The sequence below is a fragment of the Eurosta solidaginis genome, chromosome 2 (genome assembly GCF_040869045.1).
Source record: "Eurosta solidaginis isolate ZX-2024a chromosome 2, ASM4086904v1, whole genome shotgun sequence".
Taxonomy (NCBI): Eukaryota; Metazoa; Arthropoda; class Insecta; order Diptera; family Tephritidae; genus Eurosta; species Eurosta solidaginis.
Window position 1 is genome coordinate 203,939,312 of NC_090320.1, and position 27,540 is coordinate 203,966,851.

A 27,540-nucleotide genomic window follows, 5' to 3' on the forward strand; every position below is an offset into this window, starting at 1 on the left:
AAATTAAGTTAAACGGTTTTATTGAAAACAACACTTACATGAAGTAATAATAATACTAAAAGCTAGAAAATAATTAGGTAGGTCCTAGGTACTAGTCATCACACTCCTCATCAATCTAGGGCGTTGATCAGACAATTATTATTACTTCATGTTGGTATTGTTTTCAATAAAACCGTTTAACTTAAAATTTTTTTTTAATTATATTAAATTTTAATATTTATTAATATTCGTCATTTAATTATTTAATAATTTTTTATTTTTTTTTAAGCGGCTATTTAACATTTGCTATTGTGTTCTACATATTTCAATTGTTTGATTTGTTTTAATCCGATATCCCCAAGCCCTTTTTTTGTATGTTAAGTGGTTATAAGTTAATGCCACTTTATTATATGTTAATGCCACTAATTTATACTTGGATTCCATTAACTACTTATATCATCGTTTACCTACAATTATTTGGAATCGAATACAACATTTTTGGAAAACATTTGGTTTATGGAGACTTAGTTCTCTGCCATTGTTTTAAAGTTAAAAAAAAAATTCTTGAAAGTTACTAGAAAAGGTACCGTAAAAGGTCCGTGCGCCATACAGAATTCAAAACTCGTTAGCGGCCTCTAAATATTTTTCAGAAAAGTTGAGAAAAATACTGAAATAGTTTCTCAGGAGATAGAACCAATTGATTGCATCAAAATCAAAAAAAAAAAAATTCATCCGTATAAGGAACACCCTATTGTATAGGGTCCTACGGAATGTGTAAGCTAGGCGTAGTGGGTGATATTGGCATGAAGAATGGAGTAATACACAATGTAAGCATAAGTGTAATCACTAAGCTGTAGCATAATGTAGGAACAATGTAGCTGGTAGAATTTATATGACCGAAATCCGACAGTAAATGAAAGCAAGGGAAGGGAATGAAGGAAAACGTAAACCTGCTTCCGTATTACGTTTATCGAAACTCATTTTTTAAATCACAATAGCTCTGAAATGGTGGTTCCGACTACTGATATATGTGAACCAGAGACAAATAGTACTCGTTAGATCCATAACTTATACCTTTTAGAAATAGTTTCGACAGTTGTATAGCTATCGTTTGAGCTAAAATTGTTTCCAGTCATTAATCTAAAACATTACCTTAATTTTTTTCAATATTTTTTTATTTATCTTAAAATAAATTAATTAGAATATTACATATACTAATGTTTTTTGGTCTCAGAATTACAAGGTATTTTATGAATTATGTATTAGACCGGGACGATCCTTTTTAGGTTTTTAGCATGCCGTTCAAATCACCCCGCTCTAATGTATGTATATTAGTGTAGCTCATTATACTTACTTTATAAAATATGAAAAAGCAAAAAAAAAACATTTTTGGAACCCAGTAAAAACAACAAAATTAGATTTTTCTCTTTAAAAAAACTTAAATTGGCCGGATAGATCAATGACCTCAACAGCCAAATATGCTTAGGCGAATACCAACAACATATCTCTTATTGAAATGAAATAGGAGAGAATATAATTTTTTTCTATACAGGTTGTTGGAGACAGCTAAATTTATTTTTCACAAGGCAAAATTTTTAAGATACCCTCTAACACAAATACACAAACCAAAAACAGACACAACTCAAGAAATTCCAAATGTTCCGAAGAGGCAAAAAGCCGTTTGGAGTCCGTATAAAACATGTCGGGAAAAAAGTGTCAAGAGACCGTCCATAATTAAATGTCTTTTACGTTGAGAATTATTTATAAAGCTCCGTAAAAACTTTTGTATCACCCTTATTCTAAGCTGGTAACAACGTTTTCCTCACCGATTACGAATATGATACACAACTTTTCGTATCTTGACTGTGGATAATAACGCTACCAGTAAAATAGGTGGTAATGTCTTGCTACCACGCAAAATTGCACCTGTTTTCTAAATATTTCTTCGAATGTATCCAATTTAAGGTTCAAGAACTTCTAAACAATATTAATGCTATTCTCAATTGTGCATCTTTCTTTTTTGACAGTATAACCGTATAGGCCAGAATTGCGGCTCATGAACTGGTAAAGATTTTCGGTTACATAATTTTCGATAGCAAACGGTACCGGTAATGTTCGGAATAACGCCGATAGACGTCAAAATAACAAATAGACTCGATCACCCGATTGTTAAAGTTACAATCGGGATCTCATCCTGCGTCTCTTTCTATTATCCGCTCAAGACAGCCGCCTGTATGCGCCGCTATATAGAGTATCCTGTCAGTCAGTTAGATGGTTAAGATATCACATTTGTTTTGTACGCGATGGTCCACTTGTTCAGTGAGAGTTTAAACACCTGCCCCCAAATTCCAACCTTCGCTAACGCTAAAACCCCATCGCCAAAAATGTCTAAAACATTATCAAGCGTGCAGAAAAATATTCAATATTTAGTACTATATTGTGACGAATATTAGTGACGCTAAGTGATACTCACATCACTAGTCTGATGCTAAGTAAATGGAGTCACAACAACAATAAAGCAGACAAAAAAAAAGCAGACAGTCACTTGTATCTACATAAACGAATCAATCATTATGTCTACACATATGTACATACACGCAGCGGAAAAGCAACGCACAACCACATGCACATATCTGAGATACTCCCGAAAGTATGCAATGAGAGAAGCTATAAAATCGTGCATCTGTAGTTACAGCTGATAACTAACTAGTAAGTTCTGGCAATAGAAGCGCCTAGAAATATGTCAACGAGGAAACCGCACAGTATAAAAGCAGCGACAGTGGAGGCGCGACAATCAGTTTGATTTAAGACGCTATCTGGCGAGCAATAGTAGTGTTATTGTGAAGAAATTTAATAAAGCTCATTTTGCATTGTTGAAAAGTGGAGTTATTTATTCAACAGTTTAGTGATTCGAACGTTAGCAGAAAGTTGCAAATAAGAGGAATTGCACTAAATTAGTTACAATATGGTCACAAGGAATAACAGCCTAACTATTATACCTTTACATAGGACTTACGCGATTATTCCTTATGCCAACAGCTGTGTTTTAGTTTTACATCTATAGACGTTTACGCTTAAACTTTATATGGACTGCAAAGCGTCAAACTTTAAATATACCTCTGAAATTGCTGCGCTTAAAATTTGTACTACTAAATTTCAATACGCATTATACTCAGATGTAACTGAAATATGTGTCTATGTTTCACCTCAACACTAATTCTATGTCTCACCTCTAAAAATTGTGTGTATCCACTATTCATCGCAACCGATTCAGCTATATGTTATACATTTTGGCCACCAGAGGTTTGTGTCTCTCATTTTAGGTACACCCTGTTCTGTAGTTAGTTATTTAACCACTGCCGCTAGATGGGTCTCCTAAGCATTATCTAAGCGAGGATAAGCGTTTTTTTACGCGCAAACGTAAACGTATACGCTTTAAGAAAAAAAACGCGGCTAATACTGTTCAATAGATATTTTTGGCAATGGAGTTTTAGCGTTAGCGAACGATGGAAATTGGGACAGTTAAAGTTCAATAGAGTTTAACCTTTATACTTTGTTCGATAACATTCAATTTTGTTGCTCATCTCAACTTAAGCGGCCGAAGTGGCAAGGTTAAACTCTAGTCGACTTTGACTGGAGTTTAAACTTGCAGTGAAAACCCGGACCTATGAGACAGAGCATTAGTACAAATTTTTTCGCTAAACGTCGTTGAAAATTAAAAAATTGTCTTTATGAGAATTGAAATGCAAACAAACGCAGCGTTACATAGAACAAAAATTTAATATATTCAAAAGATGTCTATCAACTTTGTTGCATGCAATTATTGCACGCCCGTTTACACAATTAAATTTCCAGTGATATTTGATCAATGTAAATGGCTTTTTAGCTATGCCAACCGATTTCCTTTAAAAATTGTCATTATTTTGGTCTTTTTTCAACAAACTATGAAAAAAATAAGACGGACGTTTTTAAACACTTCCTTTATATAAATGGATCAAATATTTTCAAATTTTAACAATATCTATTGTAGAAAAGCATTTCAGAAGCAAAACTATAAAAGTAGATCTTATTTATCATTGGCAGCCGCCGTGGTGAGGTGAAAGCGTCTACCTACCACACTGAAAATCATCCCGGGCAAAGTCAAAAAACCAGGTAACAATGTAAAAAAACATATTTCAAAACCCTATGACCTTCACCACTTAGGCTCAACGTTAAACTCATTGGCAGGACATATGGTTATGGCATGGCGGAACCATACAAGGTGGCAGTATGGCGACATACCTGCAAACATAAATAAAAGTTACATGTACTTTGTTTTTGTAAATTCGATGGACTAATGTCAAAATCGTACTGCGCCGGAAGTTGATGTATCAAATAAAAAAAAGTTTATAATCAGCTGTCCCATGCTGCCACCTTGTATAGTTCCGCCATGGGTTATGGCACCAATAACAGGACTGTAAAAATAGAGGTTGACAAAGAAGAACTTTTTTCGGTCGCTGAAGATGTATTGTGGGATTTACTTTATGTTAAGACACGGTTTTAAAAAATTCAGAGTTGTGACTATTTTTAGTTGAGGGTGTGACTATATATAACACGGTGATGTTTTACAAGACGGTGCACCACCTAATTTTTATCAAAAATTATCAAAGGTGGTATCAAAAGATGCATCTCGACCACCGTTTTAAGAATCCGAAAGCGGAAATTAAAAATTTTGTTTCTGTCGAAAGTTATTGACAAAAAACCGTAAAATGACCCCGAAAGGGTCCGAAATATGGGGCCCGATCAATATTTTTTTGCACAGAACGCCATGAAAATTTGATCCAATTTTTTCTTATGTATCTTCTGACAGAAATAAAAACTTAAATTTTCGCTTTCGGATTCTAAAAACGGAGTTCGAGATGCGTCTTTTGATACCAATTAGGTGGTGCACTGTCTTGCAAAATGTTACCATATAACACATTTGATAAACACATTAAACTTTCCTAATATTTTAGGTATCATAAAAACAACTTGCTAAAGGATAACGTATAATCATCGCGAATATAGTACATATCAATTGAAATCCCAGCAAAAATTGCGTAACCACCTTCTCGTGCACAGGTCCAAAGACAACCAAAACAAAATTGATCAAAGTAAAGTTATTGGTAATCACACGGCCATCACTTTGTTCCTTCCAAGAGATGAGTTTTAATTTTTTTAGTATATACACCATTACCGAGCCCAATATGTTCAGCTCTCTCGGATGGAATTCCGTTGTACTTATATGAAGTAAATCGGTTTTAGGATCGTACTTTGGTAAACGATGTCGTGGACATGGCACGAAGTGGAAAAGTTGTGGCACTGAATATAAAAAGTTGAGAATTTGCGGTATGAAGAGCAACAAAAGGGTTTTACTAAAATGTCCCAGTATTCCAACAACAGCAAAAGTCATGCCTGCAAAGTAACAATATGTATCGCCGACAAATACTTGAGACGGATATCTGAAATGGAAAAGGTTATGATCATAAATAATAATGGCTTTACTTTATGTATCGTCGGCGATTTTTTTGCGAAATCTATCTGATAAAAAATTAATTTCGATTATGGAATGGCCCTGACTAATCTGTTTAGTACGAATAGCACACTATCGATTAAATTAAAAAAAAAAAAACACTACACATGGCAACTTATGTATCTTATTTTATATGTTTCGGGTGTTCGAGCTAAAAGGACTCCAGACTCGGATTCAGCTCGTTGTTGTTGTTGTGATAAGGACACCCCCCGAAGGCCTTGGGGAGTGTTATCGATGTTGATGGTCCTTTGCCGGATGCAAATCCATTACGTTCCGGTAACAAGCACCATTAAAGCACCGGCCCGACCATCTCGCGAGCGATTTAGTATGACCACATGAAACCTTCAAGGCCATAAGGCCCGCCAGACCCCCAGCTCGTCGAATTACATGTTGATAGATGGGTCACATATGTACATATCGTAACGTTCTTAAAATACCCAGGCATAACATTGTAGTCCGCTCCAAATTATATTTTTGGTACATCTTTGATTGTGTGGAGATTTCTTCATGGATGCTTCAAAACGGCAGTAATAAATCTTTTGAGACATAACTTCTTAGTAGCTTTCATTATTACCCCCTGCGCTCTATAGGTTTATGTTTTGATGTCTAAACTAATTTAGCTTCAGGCTTATCACTTACGGAATACGAGATATATATGCCGTAATGTAGCAGTGCCTGTTTTGTTTTGTACTTTAGTCCCCTTTTTAACACTACGGACTCAATCAGTCTATGTGAGGTCCTCATGGACCGGCCAGTTCAACCTCTTCCCTTTTTTATTACAGTTTTTATAATGTATTCAAATTTGTTCCATAGTTTGTATTTTACAGACCTGGGTAAATTCAATTCCATTACATTCCTCAGTAATTGGAAAAATTAATCAATTCCTGTTCTGCACTGCAAAGGAATTGATTACATTTCTATTCCCCAAAAAATAGCAAAAGTAATTTGGTTTTTTGAGGCTCAATTATCAAATCTTTTTGTTATAATCAGCTGAGCAGAGCTCACAGAGTATATTAATTTTGTTCGCATAACGGTACCCCGTAACGGCATAAACTAATCGAGATAGATATACACTTCTATATATCAAAATGATCTGGGCGATGTTCGTCCGTCCGTCTATCTGTCCGTGAACACGATAACTTGAGTAAACTTTGAGGTATCTTAACGAAATTTGGTACGTAAGTTCCTGGGCATTCATTTCAGATCGCTATTTAAAATGAATGAAATCGGACTATAACCACGCTCACTTTTTCGATATCGAAAATTTCGAAAAACCTAAAATGTGCGATAATTCATTACCAAAGACGGATAAAGCGATGAAACTTGGTAGGTGGGTTGACCCTATGACGCAGAATAGAAAATTAGTAAAATTTTGGACAATAGGCGTGGCACCGCCCACTTTTAAAAGAAGGTAATTTAAAAGTTTTGCAAGCTGTAATTAGGCAGCTGAGTATGTAATGTTCGGTTACACCCGAACTTAGCCTTCCTTACTTTTTTGTAATTGAAAAAAAAATACTTTGCGCAATTGTAATTTCTTTCCCAGTACTTTCGTATACATTTATTCCATTGTTCGGACTACCAGATCGTCAGTCACAAATAAGTTTTAATCAGTCTTCAACAGTTTTTACACTTTTGTGCGCTCCGTCTAAGGAAAGTTTATATGTTCGCACGCTTTGCAAATAAATATTTTACAATCTTGTGCCGCGTTTAAGGAGGGTAAGAATTAATCTTGTAGTTTGAGCACCTCGCCAAGGTACAGCTTGATATAAATTTGGGTGCTCCGTCTATCGGAAAATTGCAAGCCGTTAATAACTACAGATTAATCACGCGAGTGCATGTCAGAAAACAGTAGTTATTCGCTACGAAATCGAGTGGTAGAAGGCAGAAATAGCGGAACTGCGAACAGCAACGAACAGCCGACCATGGAGGGTACAGGCGGCGATGATAATGTAAATGCAATTGTTGCCACGTTAAACGCTTTACGAACGTCGGTTGAGGAGCTTAGACAGAGCACCGTAGAAAGCCAAAGGGACATAATCAGGTTACGAGAAAGTATGCAGTCACAAGCCGCCAACATAGAGAATGGGCAGCCAGCTCAAAACGATAGTCAAGTGGTAGTTGTGGCTGATACTGACTCTCGCATAAAATTATACCACCTACCAATGTTTAGCGGAAATATTGACGAGTGGCCATTATTCTTCGCCAATTTCAAAGACACCACAGAGACATTCCATTATAGTCATCGCCAAAATTTAATGCGACTGCAAAAGTGCCTAACCGGACCGGCAAAAGAGGCAGTGGCGTCCATGTTGATTTACCCGAATGATGTGCCGAACGTTTTATGTGAACTTGAGTTTAGGTTCGGTCGGCCCGACATTTTGGTACAGCATCAGGTAAATCAACTACAAAATTTTCCGCCAATATTAGACAACAAAATCGAGAAAATTATACCGTTTTCATCTAAGGTGCGAAACGTTGTTGCATTTTTGAAGTCAGCAAAGTGCCAACAACATTTAGCGAACATAACTTTACTTGAGCAAATGGTTTCTAAATTGCCACTAGCCAGACAATTCGACTGGGCGAAACACGCAGCGACGATACAGCCCTTTCCGACAATTGAACATTTTTCGGAGTGGCTCAGCGAACTGGCTAGAGTAATTAACTTAATGCCGACAATAAACACACATAGTAGACAGCAAACGCAACCGAATAATCCACGCTGCTTAATGCATATTGACCAAGCTAAAGAAAATGGTTCGTGCTATAAATGCAATGGTAAACATACAATGTCACAGTGCGGATCTTTTAAAGCAATGGACGTTAACAGTCGATGGGAGTTAGTAAAATCTCAACAACTCTGCTTCTCATGCTTGCGCCAGGGTCATGGCACATCCAAATGCCGTTCAAAACAAAAGTGTGAAGTCAACGGATGCCGACGGTACCATCACTCATTACTCCACAATAAAGATATAGCTACCAGCACAGCACATCAAGGCACGTCAGGAAATGCCAATGTACAGCCACTGTTAAACTGCCGTGTGAAGCAACACACCAACAATTATTATTTAAGATGTTGCCAATTAATGTTTATGGTCCACATGGAAAACGGGAAATAGTTGCAATGTTTGACGAAGGTTCGTCGATATCAATCATGGAAGCGGAAATTGCAGACATGATCGGCGCAAAAGGTGACCGACCTGCAACCGCTTACGCTGCAATGGTACGATAATAAGGTAGTAACCGAACAGGCTTGCAAAATAAATATCGAGATTGAGAATTGTAGAAACAAACACAAATTTGTGCTGAAAGACGTATACACGGTGAAGAATTTGAATTTGCCTGAGCAATCATTCAATAAAGAGAATTTTGTGCATATGAAAGATTTACCAATCTCAAGTTATAATTTCGCAAAGCCAGCAATGCTAATTGGCCTTAAGCATGCTTACCTCGGTGCCACTACAACAATCGTCCAAGCCGGCAATGATAGTCCGTTGGCTGCAAAAACTCCGCTAGGTTGGGTAGCATATGGTCCGACAAACGTGCAGTCGGCTTCTAATCCTCGTGTTCTGCATCTGAAGGAATATCGACAACTCCATGACCTGGTAAGTGAGTAACTAACAGCAGGCACATTCGGTACAAATCCGTCAGTAACACAGTCAGAGTCAGACGACGAGAAGCAAGCACGCCATATATTGGAGAAAACAGCTAAGCGACTCAATGAACAGTATGAAGTTGGCCTCCTGTGGAAATTGTGTCCACCAAAATTACCTAACCGAAAAGCGTTTGATGGCAGTAGAGCGAAAGATAAGAGACGACGTCGAGTTTGGCATGCGGTATAAACAAGAAATAAATAAGTACTTAAATAAAGGATACGCCAGGAAACTAAGCGAATCGGAAATCAGCGCACCATATCTACATATCTGGTATTTGCCCCACTTTGCGGTAATCAATCCGTATAAACCTGAAAAAATGCGAATCGTTTTTGATGCCGCCGCAAGCGTAGGCAACGTTTCGCTGAACTCAGCACTTTTAGGAGGCCCAGAACAAGCACAGCCACTGATACGAATATTATTACAATTTCGCCAGGGGCAAATTGGAGTATCAGCTGATATTTGCGAAATGTTTTCGCAAATTAAAGTGCGCCTAGTTGACCAACATGTCCAGCGCTTCTTATAGCGTGATGGTGATCCGAGCCATCCAATACAAGAATATGCCATGACATCTTTAATCTTCGGCGCTGTTTGTTCACCGTGCATAGCCGAATATATAAAGAACAAAATCGCAGATGATTTCCGAGCACAATATCCGAATGAAGTCGCAATAATACGCAACAAACAATATGTCGACGACTTAGTAGCCAGTTTCGAAGATGCAGACCAAGCAGCAAGGCTCTGTCAACAAATAGTTAATATCAACCGACGAGCAGGGTTTGAGCTGCGAAACTTTATATCAAACAGTAGCGAAGTACAAAACAAACTAAATCAGTATTCATCACTCGACCAGAAAACAGTCAATATGGAACACAATGCAACAACAGACAAGGTACTTGGCCTGTACTGGAATACAGGTGAAGACAGCTTCGAATTCCATACTAAGTTCCATCGGGTCCCTCAAGAAGTCCTGGAGGGGAGGCGTGCGCCAACAAAACGCGAGCTAGTACGAATTGTGATGGCGGTGTTTGACCCTTATGGTATGTTAGCTAATTTCCTACTATTCACTAAAATTCTAATGCAGGAAACGTGGAAGCGACAAATCGAATGGGACGAGGTTCTACCAGGAGAATTGGGGAAGAAGTGGTCTTCATAGTGGCAGGAGTTCCCTAACATAAAACAATTCAAGATTGCTCGATGTTACTCACCGCACGTGGCAAGTGTGGGTAAGGTCGAGGTGCACATGTTCGTTGATGCCAGTCAGGCAGCCTTTGCGGCGGTTGGTTACATGCGAGTAATACACGAATTTGATACTGACGTTAGCTTCATAATGGGCAAAACACGTACAGGCCCAACAAAACTTATGTCAATTCCAAGGTTAGAACTGCAGGCCGCGGTTCTGGGTACACGGTTGTTCAAAACGATAAGCGAATATTTAGAGGTCAAAATTGTCCGTACGATTTTCTGGACCGATTCACAAACGGTTCTGCAATGGCTTCACTCATCGCATAGGAGGTATAAAGCTTTCGTGGGTCACCGAATATCCGAAATCCTTACCTCCACTTTGCAAAATCAGTGGCGTTGGGTACCGACGGCTCTAAATCCTGCAGATGCTGGCACACACCCATCATGCCCGCCGAAATTTGAAGTAAACAATCATTGGAAAAAAGGTCCAGACTTCCTGAAACACGGCGAGACACATTGGCCTATCATGACATTAGAGACAGAAACTAGCCTACCAGAAGAATTAAGAATGACATTATTTTATTTGTTCAGTCCAATAGTACTCTCATAGATTTCTCACGTTTCAGTTCATTCTCAAAGTTGCGTCGTGCGATGGCCTGGGTGTTGCGTGCAGTAGCAATTCTACGTAAGCAATTCAACAAAAGCGAAAATCCGTCAATGAGCTTGAACATGGCAGAAATTAGCGAGGCTGAAATGATGATTTGCAGACTAGTCCAAAGAGAGTGCTATTCTACTGAGAAAGCTGAATTATTATCATCGGGCAAAGTGAACAGAGTTCATTATATAAAATGTCACCTTATATGGACGAAACTGGAGTACTACGACTGAGTGGTCGCATTGATGAGGCCACGTATTTGCCAATGCAAGCTAGACGACCGATACTGTTACCACCGAAGCACGCCGTTTCGTTCTTGATTGTCAAACATATTCACAAACGAAATCACCGTCAGAATTTCGCCATAACCATCAACACAGTGAGACAGAAGTATTGGATCCCAAATTCGAAGGCACTGCTCAAGGCGGTACAAAGAAAGTGCACTACATGTATGCTTGACAATGCCAAACTACAACCACCATTAATGGGTCAGCTACCGGCCGACCGTGTGACACCGTTCGTGCGACCGTTCTCCTATACGAGTGTCGATTTATTTGGTCCATTCAATGTGGCAATTGGAAGGCGGATAGAGAAGCGATGGGGTGTTATTTTCACGTGCCTCACAGTCCGGGCCGCCCATATTGAATTAGCGGAGAACTTGTCCAGTGATGCATTCATCCTATGTCTACACAATTTTATAAACCGCCGTGGTGTGCCAGTGAGGATCAGAAGTGATAATAGAACCAATTTTATAGGTGCACAGAAGGAGTTAAAGGCAGCAGAGCAGCTGCTCGACACCGATAGCATACGATCCGAAGCAAGTAAATACAATATCGAGTGGGTGTTTAGTTGCCCATCGAATCCAAGTTCGGGTGGCTGCTGGGAGCGGCTAATAAGAGTAGTCAAATCGCTCTTGAGTAAAACGCTAAAGGAGGTTGCACCGAGGGTGGATACGTTGCAAAGTGTATTAATAGAGGCTGAAAATATAATAAATTCGCGCCCAATAACCGATTTGCCCGTAGCACACGACAACGACGAGCCACTTCTTGCTCGGCTGTGTGAATTCGACCCAAACACCGCACCCGGTGGACGAAAAGATATGCCTCTGAAAGCAGTGGAGAATAGCACAGAACCTTAAGGTTCGTATGGAAACGGTGGGTGGTAGAGTATCTTTCGCAGTTGATATGCCGTCCTAAGTGGCAAGAGAAGGCGAATCCGCTACAAGCTGATGATCTGGTAATCATATGTGATCCATCGTTACCCCGTAGGCAATGGCAACGAGGCCGCATTACGAAGGTCTTCCCAGCCAAAGATGGCCAAGTGCGAGTCGCAGAAGTACGAACTAGCAATGGAGTTTTACGACGACAGCTTCGCGTCTTGCCAGACTAATGGTCAATGGTGAATCCCAGGGGGATTCACGGGGGGCGGGGTGTTGATCACCCTGTGCCGTTCCGCCTTGAGTAACAGCACTCATATACATACATCATAAACTATCGTATTGTCAAAAATACGACTGGTCATCAGCGCGCACTTTTGACTAACGATTTAAGAGCAGACGCGAGTGCACGTAAAACACAAGTGTAAAACGACAAGTTATACGACAATTCAACCAACAACCAATTTATAATACAATATTTAATAACCAATCATATCTGACCGACAATCAATTCAACCAACATTTTCCAATTTATAATTCAACAATCAATTTATGTAACAATTTAATCGACGATTCAATCTATATTTTGTGATATAAAACGACCATATTGTGCGATCACATTTTGCGATATAAAAACGATAATATTTCGCAACAATACAAACCGACGATATTTGGAGACGATATGTGAATAACATTTTAAAACATTCAACAATTAAACATTGCACCAAATTGAAGTCAATACAATATTCGAAACCAAGAGGACAATCAAGTTACAACAACGTCATCACCGATCAAAGGTTCCATCATACAATTACCATTTGCGCAATAAATCACATTGTCTAAACGAAAGGCAATCAAATTATAATTGTAACAAGTAATTCATTTTCATTAAATATTTTATTAAAATACATCGTATACATTTATTCCATTGTTCGGACTACCAAATCGTAAGTCACAAATAAGTTTGAATTAGTCTGCAACAACTATGTTACACAGTTAATCATCTCCCATTGCTTTTGGCAATAAGGCGTTATGCAAAATTTGTAAGTTTGTAGGTAATGGTATCTCCATTGTTCCCATATGCACGTGTGTAACTGAACTGAGCTCGTCCTAAAAAACGGACTGATTTGAATGACTATTTTTGTGTATATTCAAAGGAAATTGTGGATGCTTTAGATTCACAGCTTGGTCCGTTTTCTTTCTTATTTTTCCGGGAAATGAACCCGTTATCATCACCCCCACAGAGGTTGAAGAAGCTATGAAAATTGCCAAACCATCTAAATCAATAGGCTCAAATGCCAATACACCTTAGCGCTGAGGGAGTAAGCTACCTGACGCACGTTTTCAAGCCTGGGAAACCGGCTAACGAAGGTGAGCCACAACGACCGGTATCACTCCTTTCGCGAGTAGCGAAGGCATTGGAAACCTTCCTGCTCCCTCTCTTTACTCCGAATCTTCGCCTAACCAGTAAGCATGGCTTCCGCAAAATGCATAGCACTACCAGCGCTGTCAAAAGTTTTTGACACAGTCAACCACGACACTCTACTCCAAGCTTTAGAAGGTTCACCCTTTCCTCTTTGTATAAAAAGATGGACGGCAAATTATCTGACCCTAGCCGACCATGACGTGGAATATTGGACGTTCACGTCGATGGTGTTACGCTACTGACTGTCGTCATCCAACGATCTTAGGGGTAACATTCGGTAACACGTTCACCTTCAAGGCGTATGCCGTCGAAGTTGTATCTAAAGTACAAAGCCGTAACAAAATCCTTCAGTTGCTTGGCGGCAGCACTTGGGGAAAAGATAAAGAAACGTTGCTAGCCACGTAAAAAGCAATTGTCCAACCGCTCAACAGCAAATCTAAACTACGATGATACAATGTACCATACCCGTCCTCATATATGGCGAGGAGAAATTAATTGCCAGTCATAGAAGGCAGTGCTTCTGTTTTACAAAAATTTTCTTATAGTCCAAGTTACTATGGCCTCATAAAATCACAACTTGAATAGCAAAAATATTTTTACATTAAGAATTTTTCAATTACGTTCGCAATTCCTTTGAGGAATGGGAAATTATTAATTACTTTTGGCATTCCTTGTACTGTAATTGGAAAATTTTCAATTGATTACTTTCCTCAAGTACATGTATTACTACCCAGCCCTGGTATTTTACAATATTTTCTGTGGCTTTGCAAACTGCTGAATACAGGGCCGGATTAACAAGTAGGCGGAATAGGCAGTTGCCTGGCGCCCCGATTTTAGGGGGCCCCGAAAAATGAAAAAACTTCTAAAATTTTTTTACAAACATAAAATTTTAGAGAGTGAAAAAAAATATAATCAGAACTGAAGAAAATTATACTCAAGTAAATAAACCTCAATTGACCGCATTTAAAAGGCGACGACCGACGAACTAGACAAGGTTCCTAAAAACGACATTTCAGACTCATTTGACAAATTGTATGAGCGTGCAACGAAGTGTATCGAAGTGAAAGGAAAGTATATTGAATAATAAAAAAGAATTATCTCAAAATGTACACTGGTTGTTTTTATTTTGAAAAATTTCGGTTATTTTTGGAACAGAGGGTGTAGAAAAGCCTTCAAGCGGAAATTTCAACTAGATTGATGACTGAGTGAATGATTAATGATGGATGAAAAATAAACGAATGTATTGTAATTATTTTGGGGATTTCCTGATATTTTGGTATGGATCGTTAGAAGAGAGTTTAGTTTCATTCGAGGAAAAAACAAAACAGTTATCACCTGGTGTAGGTTATACAGAAATCGTAAAACGACGTGCGAAAGTGTATATGGAAGTTTCGGAGAGATTTGCATTTCTCATCAACTTTTCTCTAAGTGATGGAGACCTCCACGAAGCTATAAATAACTTAGTTCGTTTTTGTTCTAGAGATTTGGAAGAATTTTTCATTGAAATGAAACAATTCCAAAGTTACGTGAACTCCAGATACACTGATGTACAAAAAACTCATAGTCATTTGTATAAGGTTCTAATGGAAGATCTATTAGCCGAAGTATTTCCTAAAACTGAAATAGCTCTTCGGATTTTTTAACATTAATGATCACAAATTGTTCTGCCGAACGATCCTTCTCGCAATTAAAAGGAATCAAAGCTGCTGAAAGAGCTACAACGCGACAAGAGCGACTCGAGATGTTAGGTATACTTTGCATTGAGTCAGATTTATTGAACAAAATCGATATTGATGAATTTGCCGAAAACAAATGTAGAAACCGACCTGTTTAAAACGTAGATAGTAATTTTATTGATATTATTACATTGTGACAATAAAATTTTTATTAAAAATATAAGTTTGTATTTTTTAATCGAAAACAGAAGGGAACGGACGTGAAAAAGGGTCCCCAAATTGATGGTTGCCTAGGGCCCCGTTGAAAAAAATTTTTGCTTTCTTGGCAACATCTTTTGTTACGTCAATTTGCCTTTGAAAATGCTTATCTTTTATTGGCCAGCGCTCTTAAAGGTTTGGAGGATTTGCTTCTTCAAGCTTCAACAGCGCATATTTCTTTGAGGAACAGTTTAAGGCAAGAACAGAAGGTCAGCCTGAAAAAAAGCAGAACCCTTGGACAACTTTAGAAAAACCTTCATACCTTTCTTGTCCTTCGCTACCTTAGAAGGTTTATAGTTCCCGTGGCTTCAATAAATCTTCTTTCGATATATTTGTTGGTCGCATTTTCATAAACTCATCGCCTTTATATCCGAGAGAGTTTTCAAAGCTAAACTCTCGACCTAAGATATAAGCAAAAAATCGGGTAAAATTTTCATGTGGTTATTGTTTTTTTGCCAGATTTGTTGTACACACACACACTAATGCAGTAAGGTGTTCCTCGCGCATTTAGTTTTGATCGCCTACCCGGTGCCGGACCCACCCAGGGTTATTTTTTTAAATCGCGGCCGAAGGCCGCCAACGCAGGAAAGTGTTCTGTACAAAAAAACTATGGATCGTGCCCCGTATTTCGGACCCTCTCGGGGTCATTTTACGGTTTTTTGTAAATACTTTCGACAGAAATAAAGTTTTTGATTTCCGCTTTCGTATTCTTAAAACATAATTTTGCAGCTGTGCAAGTGAAACGCTTTTGAAATTGTAATTTTCTTTGCATTTTCTCTAACAGTGTATTTGGATTTTACCCCAAGGTACATATTTAGTAAAGACGTAAACGAGCAAAATGCAAGCAACACTTAACGGCTATAGGCTAAGACCCCAGCGGGTTAGGGGGTCAGAATATACCCGCGGTAGGTATGCCTGTCGTAAGAAGCGACTAAAATACCAGATTCAAGGGGCTGTGTAGCGCAACCCTTCAGGTTGCCAGCGCAATATACAGCTTCTCCAAACCCAACTGACAAGGCTGTGGCGACCCCAAGCTCCTCATGGAACTTGGAGGTGGGAAGGGAGGGATGGCCTGAAGGTTTAATGTGGCCATATAATCGTTCTCGAGATGGGCGGGCTAGCACCTTAATGGTGCTGTGTTACCGGAGCGTACCGGATCTGTATCCGGCAAAGGACGATCACATCGGTAACACTCCCCAAAGCCTTCGGGGAGTAACCTTATCGCTACAACAACAACAACTATAGGCTAAGTTGTGAATCGTTAGGTCATTCGCTGGATGTACGATCTGTCGGAGTTGGCTGGGAAACAACTGAAGGCCAATTCATAATTTCTGGTTCACGCGATAAAACTGTTAAATTGTGGAAACGTTTAGGGTGAGTGGAGTTAGGAGGTTCTAACTAGCTTTAATTACATTTGTACAATCTTTGCATTTTAGTGATGAGTACGCAGAGGCGTTAACATTTCAAGATCATGAAAACTTTGTTGCATGCGTTTGTTATCTTGAAGCTGAACAATGGATTAGTACTGGCAGTAATGATGCCACTGTATCTATTTACAAAGAAGGTGGTTTTGTCCCTACATTAACACTCAAAGGACACGAGTCCACAGTATGCTCAATTACGGAGCTCGAAACGCGTATTTTGATGTCTGTTTCATTAACAGACGAGGCTCTGGCGACCTCAAGCTCCTCATGGAACTAGGGGTGGGGAGGGAGGGATGGCCTTGAAGGTTTAATGTGGCCATACAAAACGTTCCCGAGATGGTCGGGCTAGTACCTTAATGGTGCTTTGTTATCGGAACGTACCGGATCTATATCCGGCAAAGGACCATCAACATCGATAACACTCCTCAAAGCCTTCGGGGAGTGTCTTGGAAATGGTCTAGTTGAAGGGTCGACTGCTAATACGCTACCAAAAATATCGAGAGAGGTGTCAAACGACGCGTCTTGACATCAGTATTAATAATCCGAAGGCGGAAAATAAAAATTATAACTCGTTCAAAAGATATTAACGAAAACCCGAAAAAAGACCCGCGGGTACCTCCGAAACCGAGGGTGTGATCCATAGTATTTTTGCTCAGAACACCTTTCTTCGTTGGCGGCCTTCGGCCGCGCTTATAAAAAATAACCCTGGGCTACGCCATGCCAAGTCCGGGTGTGTGGTATAACCGTGGCTACCGCCACGGTGATGCACATTTTTTGTTTGTGGGTACAAACACAACAACAACCACATGAAATCGCCAACTTCAACTGCAAATATCTCCGGACAGAGATACAATTTTTCCTTTCCACCTTTCCGCGGATTATTGTTCTCGAGATTAATACGCGTCTTCTGACACCTCTCTCAATATTTTTGGTAGCGTATTAGCAGTCGACTCCTCAACTAGACTTTTAACAGTGTCTTTACCGTTAATACAACAACAACCTTTGCTAATTTTTGATAAAAATTAGGTGGTGCACCGTCTTGTAAAACGTTACCAAAATATTGGTTTAAATATATGTAAGTGACAATTTTTTTCAAACGCAGCCATCATTAAATCTGGATCATAATTGCGAATCACTGTGCGAGTGGCACTCGCAAATAAAAACAAAACTAGAGTTGGGTCGTTTCGTTCTGAACTTGTTCAATTGACCGGGTCTCTCAACTGAACAAGTGAACTAGATCTTCGATTTCGGTTCTTTTTGTTCCTTTAGTTCGTTTTATCTAATGTTATTCTTTCTCTCTTCTCGTTCGCGAACATTGTAAATTCATACATACAAACGCAGAAATTCACAGTGAGCACGAATGTCGATGATGCCACTTACACTAAAGATATGTGTGGTCATCTTTGTGTGTGGCACTGCTACAACAATATATGTATGGACTTTTTATGAAAAACATGCTTTGTAAGAAACTAATTATTACATTTATTAAACTTGAAAAGTTCATATTTACAAGTTGTGTCTGTACTCATTCAATTTCCTGGATCTTCCGAAATTTGTAACTTTTTTTGAAGTTAATTATACATATATATATTAACTTATTTATTCATTACTCACTGAAATATACCTACACAAAGCATTGCTGCATACACACCCCCATCTATACTTGTTGGCTTTTTTCGCGGGTGCGAGCAGCAGTGATCAAATTTGCTTGAAAAAAAAAAAGAACAGATGAACAAAAAGACCAACTTGTTCGTTCATCAGAAAAGGAACGAAAGATTCGAATCTCTGAAATGAACGAAAAAGCACAACTCTAAACAAAACCATACGAAAATGGCTCCCCTGCAACCAGCTGCTTAAACAAGAACAGGCCAACAGCAAGCACAGCTGATTCGATTTTATTCGTTTGTGGAAATTTAAGCCATAGTGTACAAGTTCAAGTGTGTTGACTTATCTGTCAAGCATTCTGACAGGCACTCGCTGGCTTCGGAATGACAGCGAATTCAAAATGGATACCATTACCGAATGCTCCGAATGATTGAAAAATTGAAAAAGTCGAGACGATTGGTAGGCAAAAATGTTGTCGTTGAGACCAAAAATGCGACTCTAGACCTGAGATTTCCATCAGGTGTTCGAGGCTGTTTGTAGTTTTGACGTTTATCGCTTAGTTGACACACTTGGTATAGGTACACTATGATTTAAGCAGACGAAAGGTGCAATCTTTTCCATGGGTGTGTTTGATCTGAAGCTGTTGTGTGAAAAAATTAATGGAAGTAGAATTCACATATAATAGCATGTTAAATAATGGAAAATATGTTAATTTAAAGAAGAAATGTAGTAAAGTGACAATGAACTGAGACGCAGCATAAACAAATGGTAAATTCACCAACGCAACGGAGCAAGTGCGTCAATTCGCAGTGCAGGCCACCGGGAATAATCTTCCATTATTACAACACCACCAAAAATAATAAAAATAAGCAATGATATGCCGGAATACATTACTATAACTACAGCGAGTGGAGGAGGAGGAAAGACAACAACGATAACCAAAAAGCTGGTGTTAACATTATTAGTGCTGGTGCAAATATGTTTCATTTCATGCCTATGGTTACTACAATTAGGCGGTGGTCTTAATTCTAACGTGAATGAGGTAACAGTTCTAAGTGAGAACTCGCGGAGCAAGGCAGCAAATTCAAAAGATTTTACAAAGGAGCCATATTCAATGACATTGCATAGCGTCAGAGGTGTGAATTTCATTACGAAAGCAACAACGGCGGTGTTAACTGAGCAGATGAATGGACAAGAGGTGTTAAATCATGTTGTGATGAATAGTACTAGAAATAGTAGAAGCAATCAATCAAGGATAGTTAGCGGCAATTTTAAAAAAGACTTTTATCTCAAAACATACAGACTGAATAAAACCACTATAGAGCTAGGAAATGGTAATATATCGAACAGCGATATTCTTTGGTGCTTCCGTGAGGGTAGTATTGATGAAGCGTCTCAGCTGACAAATGATGAGACAGCACAAAATAATGCCATTTCATGGGAGGAGGACGACAAGGTTGATGATCAATGTAAATGTCGTGCTGGATGGCATGGGCGTGATTGTGGGCAACCAGAAGTTATGTGGCGTGCTTTACTAACGGCGAAGTCTCGTTTCCAACTACAGCAACCAAACAAATCAACTAATATAAAAATTTTAATTTGGTTAATTGAAGGAATTTTTCTCAATTTAGATTTATTAGATTTACAAATAAGTATGTTAAAAGATATAGTCGATTATTTTGTGATATTTATTAGATCAACAGCAGATAAGGATACAGCACATTGGTTGAAGCAGACGCTGAGTAGTAAGCGTTATCTAATATACCACTGCGAAAGGAAGCGTATGAGTACTGAAAACACGAATTGCAGCACCGCACAAGCATATGCCCACTTTCGTCGCCACTTGCAAGAAAACCCCTACATATTTAGGCATACACTACAACCAAGCGATTTATTGCTTTACACCAATGATTGCGTCTTGCCATCACCACAAGCACTACGTTTTATGAAATACTATGCTACCGATGTGCGAAATGTACCTTTTCGTTTGAAATATGTTGTGTATGGATTTTACTGGCAACATCCAAATCAAACTCAACTCAACGGTCTTATAAGTTCCTTTGCCCATGTGGACAACGCGCTAAGTCACATAGCTGCTGCTACACTCACCGCCGAAGCTAGTCAGACACCACCTTTTGTTATTGGCGATTTAAATCATTTTGGTGGTTGGTATTGTAAATATTGCCAACAACCGGAGGATATTATAGCCGAATTACATGCTGAGTCCAGTTCTAAGCGCGAAGTAAAATTTCCTGATGCAGTACGTGGACGTAATATTGATGTGACATATTTGCAAAAGCTAATTGCGAACGGCATTTATGTTGATGGTAAGACGCAATTGCAACGTAATCGACGTTATTCAGATCAATATTATGCACCGGCAATAGCGGAAGCAGGAAGAGCTAAATATGGAAATCTTCTAGTAAATTTATATGAGTCATTTGATGATGATATTGAATATGAAGATGGACATTATTAATTAAGTTAGTTATATGTGGTCGTATGCAATACCCGTTTACGTAGAAGATTTGAGAAATAGACATGTGTGTCAAAACGGTGTCCTTCAAGACATTTGTATATAAGTCGCTTTAATAGCATTTTTACATATTTTCTGATATGGCATCAAAACTTTAATTTGATTTGTGTCTAAGTGTTAGAGAAGACCTAAGCGATAAAAGCAAAAGACCTAAAAATAGGAGAACGTAAAATCGAAATACATATATGTCAAGAAAAATATTCAAGCATTCAACTTACTTTAAACTATGCCAGTTTCCAAAAGAAATGACGGTCTCGGAGAACTTTTTTAATATTTTTTTGATCTTTGTAAATCCCGGCGAAATTTTTTAATAGTTGTAACTTTCTGTCTTGGCATCCGCTTTATAAAATTGATATGTAGTTATTTTAATCGCGATAAGCACTATCATTTATTCCATAAGGACATAGAAAGCTTCTTATTAATGACATAAGTTTTAAGATTCAAATTTTAAATAACCAAGTTGCAATAAAACAAGTAAGGGTTTCTAAGTTCTCATTCCGCCGAACATTATATGCTCAGCTGAGAGCATCTATAGATAGATAGATAATTAATTGAGGATCGCACTGCGACCATTGGCCTATTGTGCCCTCAGCTGCTTAACATCACCTCATCCAAGCCGACATCTCTTATGAACCCCATCGGTTCACCTGGCTTGAGAGATTTGATGTGAGAATGCTCTGGCCATGGTGAGCCCATTAACTTAGCCCTACGTCTTGAGATTGCGTCACACTCCAGGAGTACATTGTCCGCCGTCTCCGCTGATCGATCACAAAACCGACATGTGTTGTTCGATAATATACCCAGCTTTGGCATGTGACTGAGTGCTTCTATGGTACAGTTCATTTATTTTCAGTTTTGCTTAAAGCTTAGACCGATTTGTCGTTAGGTCTTATTTAAATAAAAGTATTTTTTCGACCAAACTCCAAAACATATGTTCTTAGACTATATATAGTATAGGCTAGACATCGTAAAAAAAGAAGCTAAAATAAAACTAAAGATTTTTTTTATCATATCATCTAATGCAAATATTTAGCAAAACCACTAGCTCGATCAAAAATTACATGGGGTTACACTGATCCCAAAGCGTTTGGTCGGAAAAGAAAGACCGATGAGGTATGTAGAACCGGCTGCTGTGGGAAGTGCACGGCCAGAAGTAATTTGGCAGCTTCAAAAATAATAATTTTAGCTTGAGGAGACCTTCAGCCTTATCCACAGAGTTGGTAAACTCCTTTGCCGGATCAAGGCAATCGAACACACTGTTCACTGCTACAACAACAACAACGCAGGTATCAGAATTCAATACCCAATTTTCGTAGAAGGGCACTGCATACTTCCCTAGGCGTTGTTGTTGTAGCAATAAAGACCCTCCCCGAAGGTTTTGGTGAGTGATATCGATGTTGATGGTCCCTTTCCGGATATAGATCCGGTACGTTCCGGCAACAAGCAATATTAAGGTACAAGCCCGACCATATCGGAAACGATTTAATATGATCACATTGAATCTTCTAGGCCATCCAGCCCCCACCTCCTAGTTCCATGAGGATTCGCCACGGGTAGGTGAGGTTGACAATTTGGTTTGAGAAGCTATAAATTGTGCTGGCAATCCCTTGAAAGGGTTGCGCTACACAACCCCTTGAATCGTTTGGGTATTTTAGTCGCGACAGGCATACCTGCCGCGGGTATATTCTAAGACCGCTGGCCGTCGCTTGTTGCTTCGCCTCGTCTTTGATCTAAATTCTGCAACAGGTTAACTCTTACTTATCCAGAATCACGCGGGAAGCAAGAGATAACCCAGCAGGCGACTGCTTGATTTAGCTCCGGCTCAGACGCAAATAAGCGGGCGTCTCGAAAGCATATTGAGAGGTCTGAAGGAACATATAGCCCAGATTTCTGGAGCGGAGAAATGTAAGCAGGCAACCGCAGTTGCATCCATACTTCGTTGATCTGAATAACTCGAGTCACTCGCGACGAACTGCGACAGTAGAGCCAAATTTCCAACTATTGCAGAAAAAGAAGCCTAAAAACTCATTGTATAACTTTGAACCGAAACAATGAATTTAATTGTATAAAATGTTGATTTGTAAGATTTTGATTAGAATGCATATGTATGTATGTATTAAAATTTTGGTTTAAGATATTTCAAGAATTTTGATAAGGTGCAACAGGAATTATGACATATCATCATAAATGTTATTACTTAATATGAATAAATTATATATTAAATATGTGCATCCAATATTATATTTTTCTTTATGTAATATGGGTGTTTCAAGCGTTATGGAAAACCAAAATTTTCAATTACATCTGTTAACAATAAAACGTGCGATTACATTTTTTCTATATACCCAGCGAAATCGGAAATAGAAATTTATTATAGATAACAATATTTATGTATATTTATGTGTGTACATTTGTAGTATAGATCTTTCATATTTTTTGCAAAATTTCATTTGTAACGTTTAAATTACAATTTTATAACAAATGCTGTGATAAAAATTTATTTGATTGAAATGCAAAACATTGTAAAAAAATGTGGTTTATTTGGAATCGTTTTTGCATCAAACCTTTGAGGTAAAATCCCGAATTTTAATAATTTGAATTTTTGCAAAACAATATTTATCTAATTTTATAGCAAATTATAAATATATGTAGAAGCATTTGTTAGTTAAGTCGTGTTGGATTTAAATTTATAATCTTAAGTAAAAGCTAAAAAAACGCCACGCACCTAAATGTGTCTAATAAATCAATTTCAATCTTGGTAAATAATCCTAATATACTATGAAAGAAATATATATGTATTTCGGCTTCACTATTCATACTTTCTTTAGTTTATTTGATCATTTGAATCATTAAGTGTCCAAAATCCCAGGAGCCTTAAGATGTAACTTAGTTTTTGAAAAACAAAATGTGCGGATAGCTTGAGCCGTGGGCCAGTTTTTGCGCAATCAAGGAGAAAGGTCACAAAAACCAATATTGCAGCTGTTGTTGTTGTTGTTGTAGCGATTAGGTTACTCCCCGAAGGCTTTGGGGAGTGTTATCGATGTGATGGTCCTTTGTCGGATACAGATCCGATACGCTCCGGTAACACAGCACCATTAAGGTGCTGGCCCGACCATCTCGGGAACGATTTATATGGCCTCATTGAACCTTCAGGCCATCCCTCCCTCCCCACCCCCAAGTTCCATGAGGAGCTTGGGGTCGCCAGAGCCTCGTCTGTTAGTGAAACGGGATTCGCCGCTCGAAGGTGAGGTTGACAATTGGGTTGGAGAAGCTATATATTGCGCTACACAACCCCTTGAATCCCCAATATTGCAGCTCGCTTTCTAGGGCTTAAAAGCATTTTTCGTCTATTACTAAAACCATATCCTGGTATAGCGTTGAAACCGTTTTGCTAAGTTCAAAAATTTGTACTGAAAAATAAATTATGAAATAAATATTTCAGAAGTTCTCGCAAATGTTCTCAGCTTTTGTGCCTGTGTCTTTCATACATTTTGCTGATCGCTTTTAAATCGTTCGTTTTTGCAGCGGAAACTTTATAGTCGTCGGTTCGGAATGATTTGGTGGCTAAGGCCGGCTTTAGTTATCAAATTTTCAACACATGTTTCGGGCAGTGTTATAATTTAAGTCCTTAACTCGATAGATAGATGTTGTGAGGTTAAGCCCTCGTTCTCTTTACAACACCTCATCCAAGCCGAGTTATCTGAGAAAATGCAGAATGCTTCTCGGTTTCAGAGAGTGTATGTGACTATTTCCTACTTTCGATGATCCTAGGATCCTAAGCCTTCGTCTCGCGACTGCATCGCGTTCCTTCAGGATGTGTTCTGCAGTCTCATCTTCGCAATCACGGAACCGACAGAGGCTACTAGACGATATGCCCAATTTATGCATATGGCTATTTATCCTGCAGTGACCTGTGAGTATACCTGTTAAAATCCTAAGCCTAGTTTTTGGGAGGTTAATCATAGCTTTATATCGCTTTGAGTTGTACCCCCCTATTAGTGCCTTTGCATGCCGAAGTCCTGGACTTTCGCGCCAGTATTGTTCTCTGAAGCACGCCTCTTTTTGTCTAAAATCTTCCCTATTTGTATGTGACCCTATTGGCACGATGGGCTCGGGTCCTATTTGCTTTCCGGCCGCTGCCAACCTGGCAAGCTCGTCCGCTTGCTCGTTACCATCTACTCCTCTGTGTCCAGGTACCCATGCTAGTCGGATGGTGTTATTGACTCCTACACTGTTTAACCTCTCTACGCACTCAAGGACTGTTGATGATTTATTCTCAACAGAAGATAATGCCTTGAGCGCAGCCTGACTCTCGCTGAGTATAACGAGTTTCTCGTTGGTATATACCCGATGTAAATTTATCTCTGCACACCGGCTTATGGCAACAACTTCGGCTTGGAAGATGTTCGGATATTTTCCGAGTAGTAGGGATATTTTGGTTGGCGGCCGAAGATCCACGCTCCTATGCCCTGCGGAGTCTTCGAGCCATCGGTGTACCATATTATAGTGTGTTCCTGGTGGAGCGCTTCAATCCTGGAGGTATCCCACGTAGACTTGTTCCCCAGCTCTATTTTGAAGCGCTTATCACCTTAATTAGCTTCTTCATGTCATCACTGGGAAGTTGGATGAGTGGAATCTGCTCCTTCAGCTTCTCCATGTTTCATGATTGTATCACTTTGCCTCTTCCACATCCCTCTTTAGTTATGTTTACTGAAGTACTCCTGGCTGCCTGCTCAATTATTATATGTAGAGGCGTTAACTCAAGCAACACATCCATTACCGCCGTCGGGCATGTTCGCATGGCTCCCGTAATGCAGACACATGCCAAGCATTGAAGCATCGTGAATGATTTTTGAATGGTCACCATGGTCGTCCTTGATGCGCACGCAACTGCTCCATACACTATGATAGGTCTCACTATCATAGTGCACAACCATCTTAGGATCTTTGGGCTCCATCCCCAGGATCTTCCTGCAATACGTCTGCACGCCATTATTGCTCTTGTGGCTTTTGATATGATGTTGTCGACGTGCTTCCTCCATAAGAGCTTAGAGTAGAACGTGACTCCCAAGTATTTCACCTCAGTCGTTGACTCCACCTGTACTCCCTCTATTGTGATTTGCCTAATCCCTTCCAGTATTCTTCTCCTGGTGAAGGGCACAATCGCTGTCTTGTTGGGGTTGATGCTTAGCCTTAGACGGAGGGCCGACAGACACGCCCACCTCAGTACACCATTCTTTCGTTATCCTCAATGTCCTTTGCATTATGTCGCAAAGTGTGCTCTCAAATTTGCCCCTTACAATGATAAAAATATCATCCGCATACCCCTGACATCGAATTCCGTTGTCTGAGAGCCTCTGTAGAAGTTCATCTACAACCAGGCCCCACAGCAGGGGTGACAGGACGCCCCCTTGTGGACATCCCATCGTTGTTTTGATCTCTACTGTACCGTCCCCACTTGAGGTATCGGCAATCCTCGTACGCAATAAGGCGTTTATCCACATACGGATTGGACGTTGTATCTCTCTTCTCTCGAGTGCCCGATTCACACTTTCATGTGTCGTGTTGTCGAAAGCCCGCTCTATCTCAAAAATGCGCATAGCGTTACCTCCCCGCACTCGAGCGTACTTTGGATTTCTGTGGACAGCTGACACAATGCAGTTTCTGTCGATATTCAGGTGTGTCATGGAATCCAATCCAAAAATGTCACAACCAATTCCAAAAATGTTTATTGGTTTTCCAATTACGGCAGCAATTGGATTCCATGAAAACCCTGATGCGACTTAAGTGGATAGCCCAACTATCTCGTGCTCGTTTAATATGACAAATTCGAACCTTTTGGGTCATCCCTTTTTTTGCATAAGGAACTTGACGCGATGACTTAACGTATTTGGGGTCACTAGAGCTAAAAAAAAACACGATTCGCCGCGGGTAGGTGATGAATTGCGCTCGCATCCCTTTAAATCAATTGAGTTATTTTGTTTGCTTTTACGACCGGAATACCTGCAGCTTGTATATTCTACGCCGCTGGGGGTGATTTTTATTCCGTCAAGGACTTTTAAACCGCTAACTCTTTAAAAGTTCCGGTGTAAGCAACATTGTTGACCGCAGGTAGAAGGATATTCGCTTCAAGTCACAGGTAATCTACAACTGATATTTTAGCAAGATAATTGCTTCCTTTACTCAGGTTTGCACCAACATAGTAAAATATCGTAAATTTCATCTGAATACTTTGAATAGTAAGGAAATGGGTATTTGAGCTATCGTTGGGAATTTGACACAATTCAGAGCGAGACTTTTTCTTAGATAGATAGATAGATAATTAATTGAGGATCGCCCTGCAACCATTGGTCTATTGTGCCCTCAGCTGCTTCACAGCACCTCATCCAAGCCGACATCTTTGATGAACCCTAGCAGTTCACCTGGCTTGAGGGATTTG

General features: G+C 39.3%; 3 protein-coding genes across 3 annotated transcripts in view; 1 reads left to right on the top strand and 2 right to left on the bottom strand.

Annotated features, from left to right (window-relative positions):
• Nucleotides 1-27,540, bottom strand: part of Rsph1 (Radial spoke head protein 1) — a 33,197-nt gene that overhangs the window by 3,639 nt on the left and 2,018 nt on the right. The gene's annotated exons all lie outside the window — the stretch shown is intronic.
• Nucleotides 210-27,540, bottom strand: part of Alg7 (Alg7 dolichyl-phosphate N-acetylglucosaminephosphotransferase) — a 32,195-nt gene continuing 4,864 nt past the window's right edge. The window contains exon 5 of the mRNA XM_067766965.1: nucleotides 210-5,459. Within this exon, the coding sequence (XP_067623066.1) occupies nucleotides 4,970-5,459 (490 nt within the window). The 3' untranslated portion in view covers nucleotides 210-4,969. The remainder of the gene's footprint in view (nucleotides 5,460-27,540) is intronic.
• Mgat3 (beta-1,4-mannosyl-glycoprotein 4-beta-N-acetylglucosaminyltransferase) lies at nucleotides 19,160-23,312 on the top strand. Its single transcript, XM_067766964.1, has one exon. It carries the CDS (start codon nucleotides 19,443-19,445, stop codon nucleotides 21,042-21,044), a length of 1,602 nt encoding a protein of 533 aa, XP_067623065.1. The 5' UTR covers nucleotides 19,160-19,442; the 3' UTR covers nucleotides 21,045-23,312.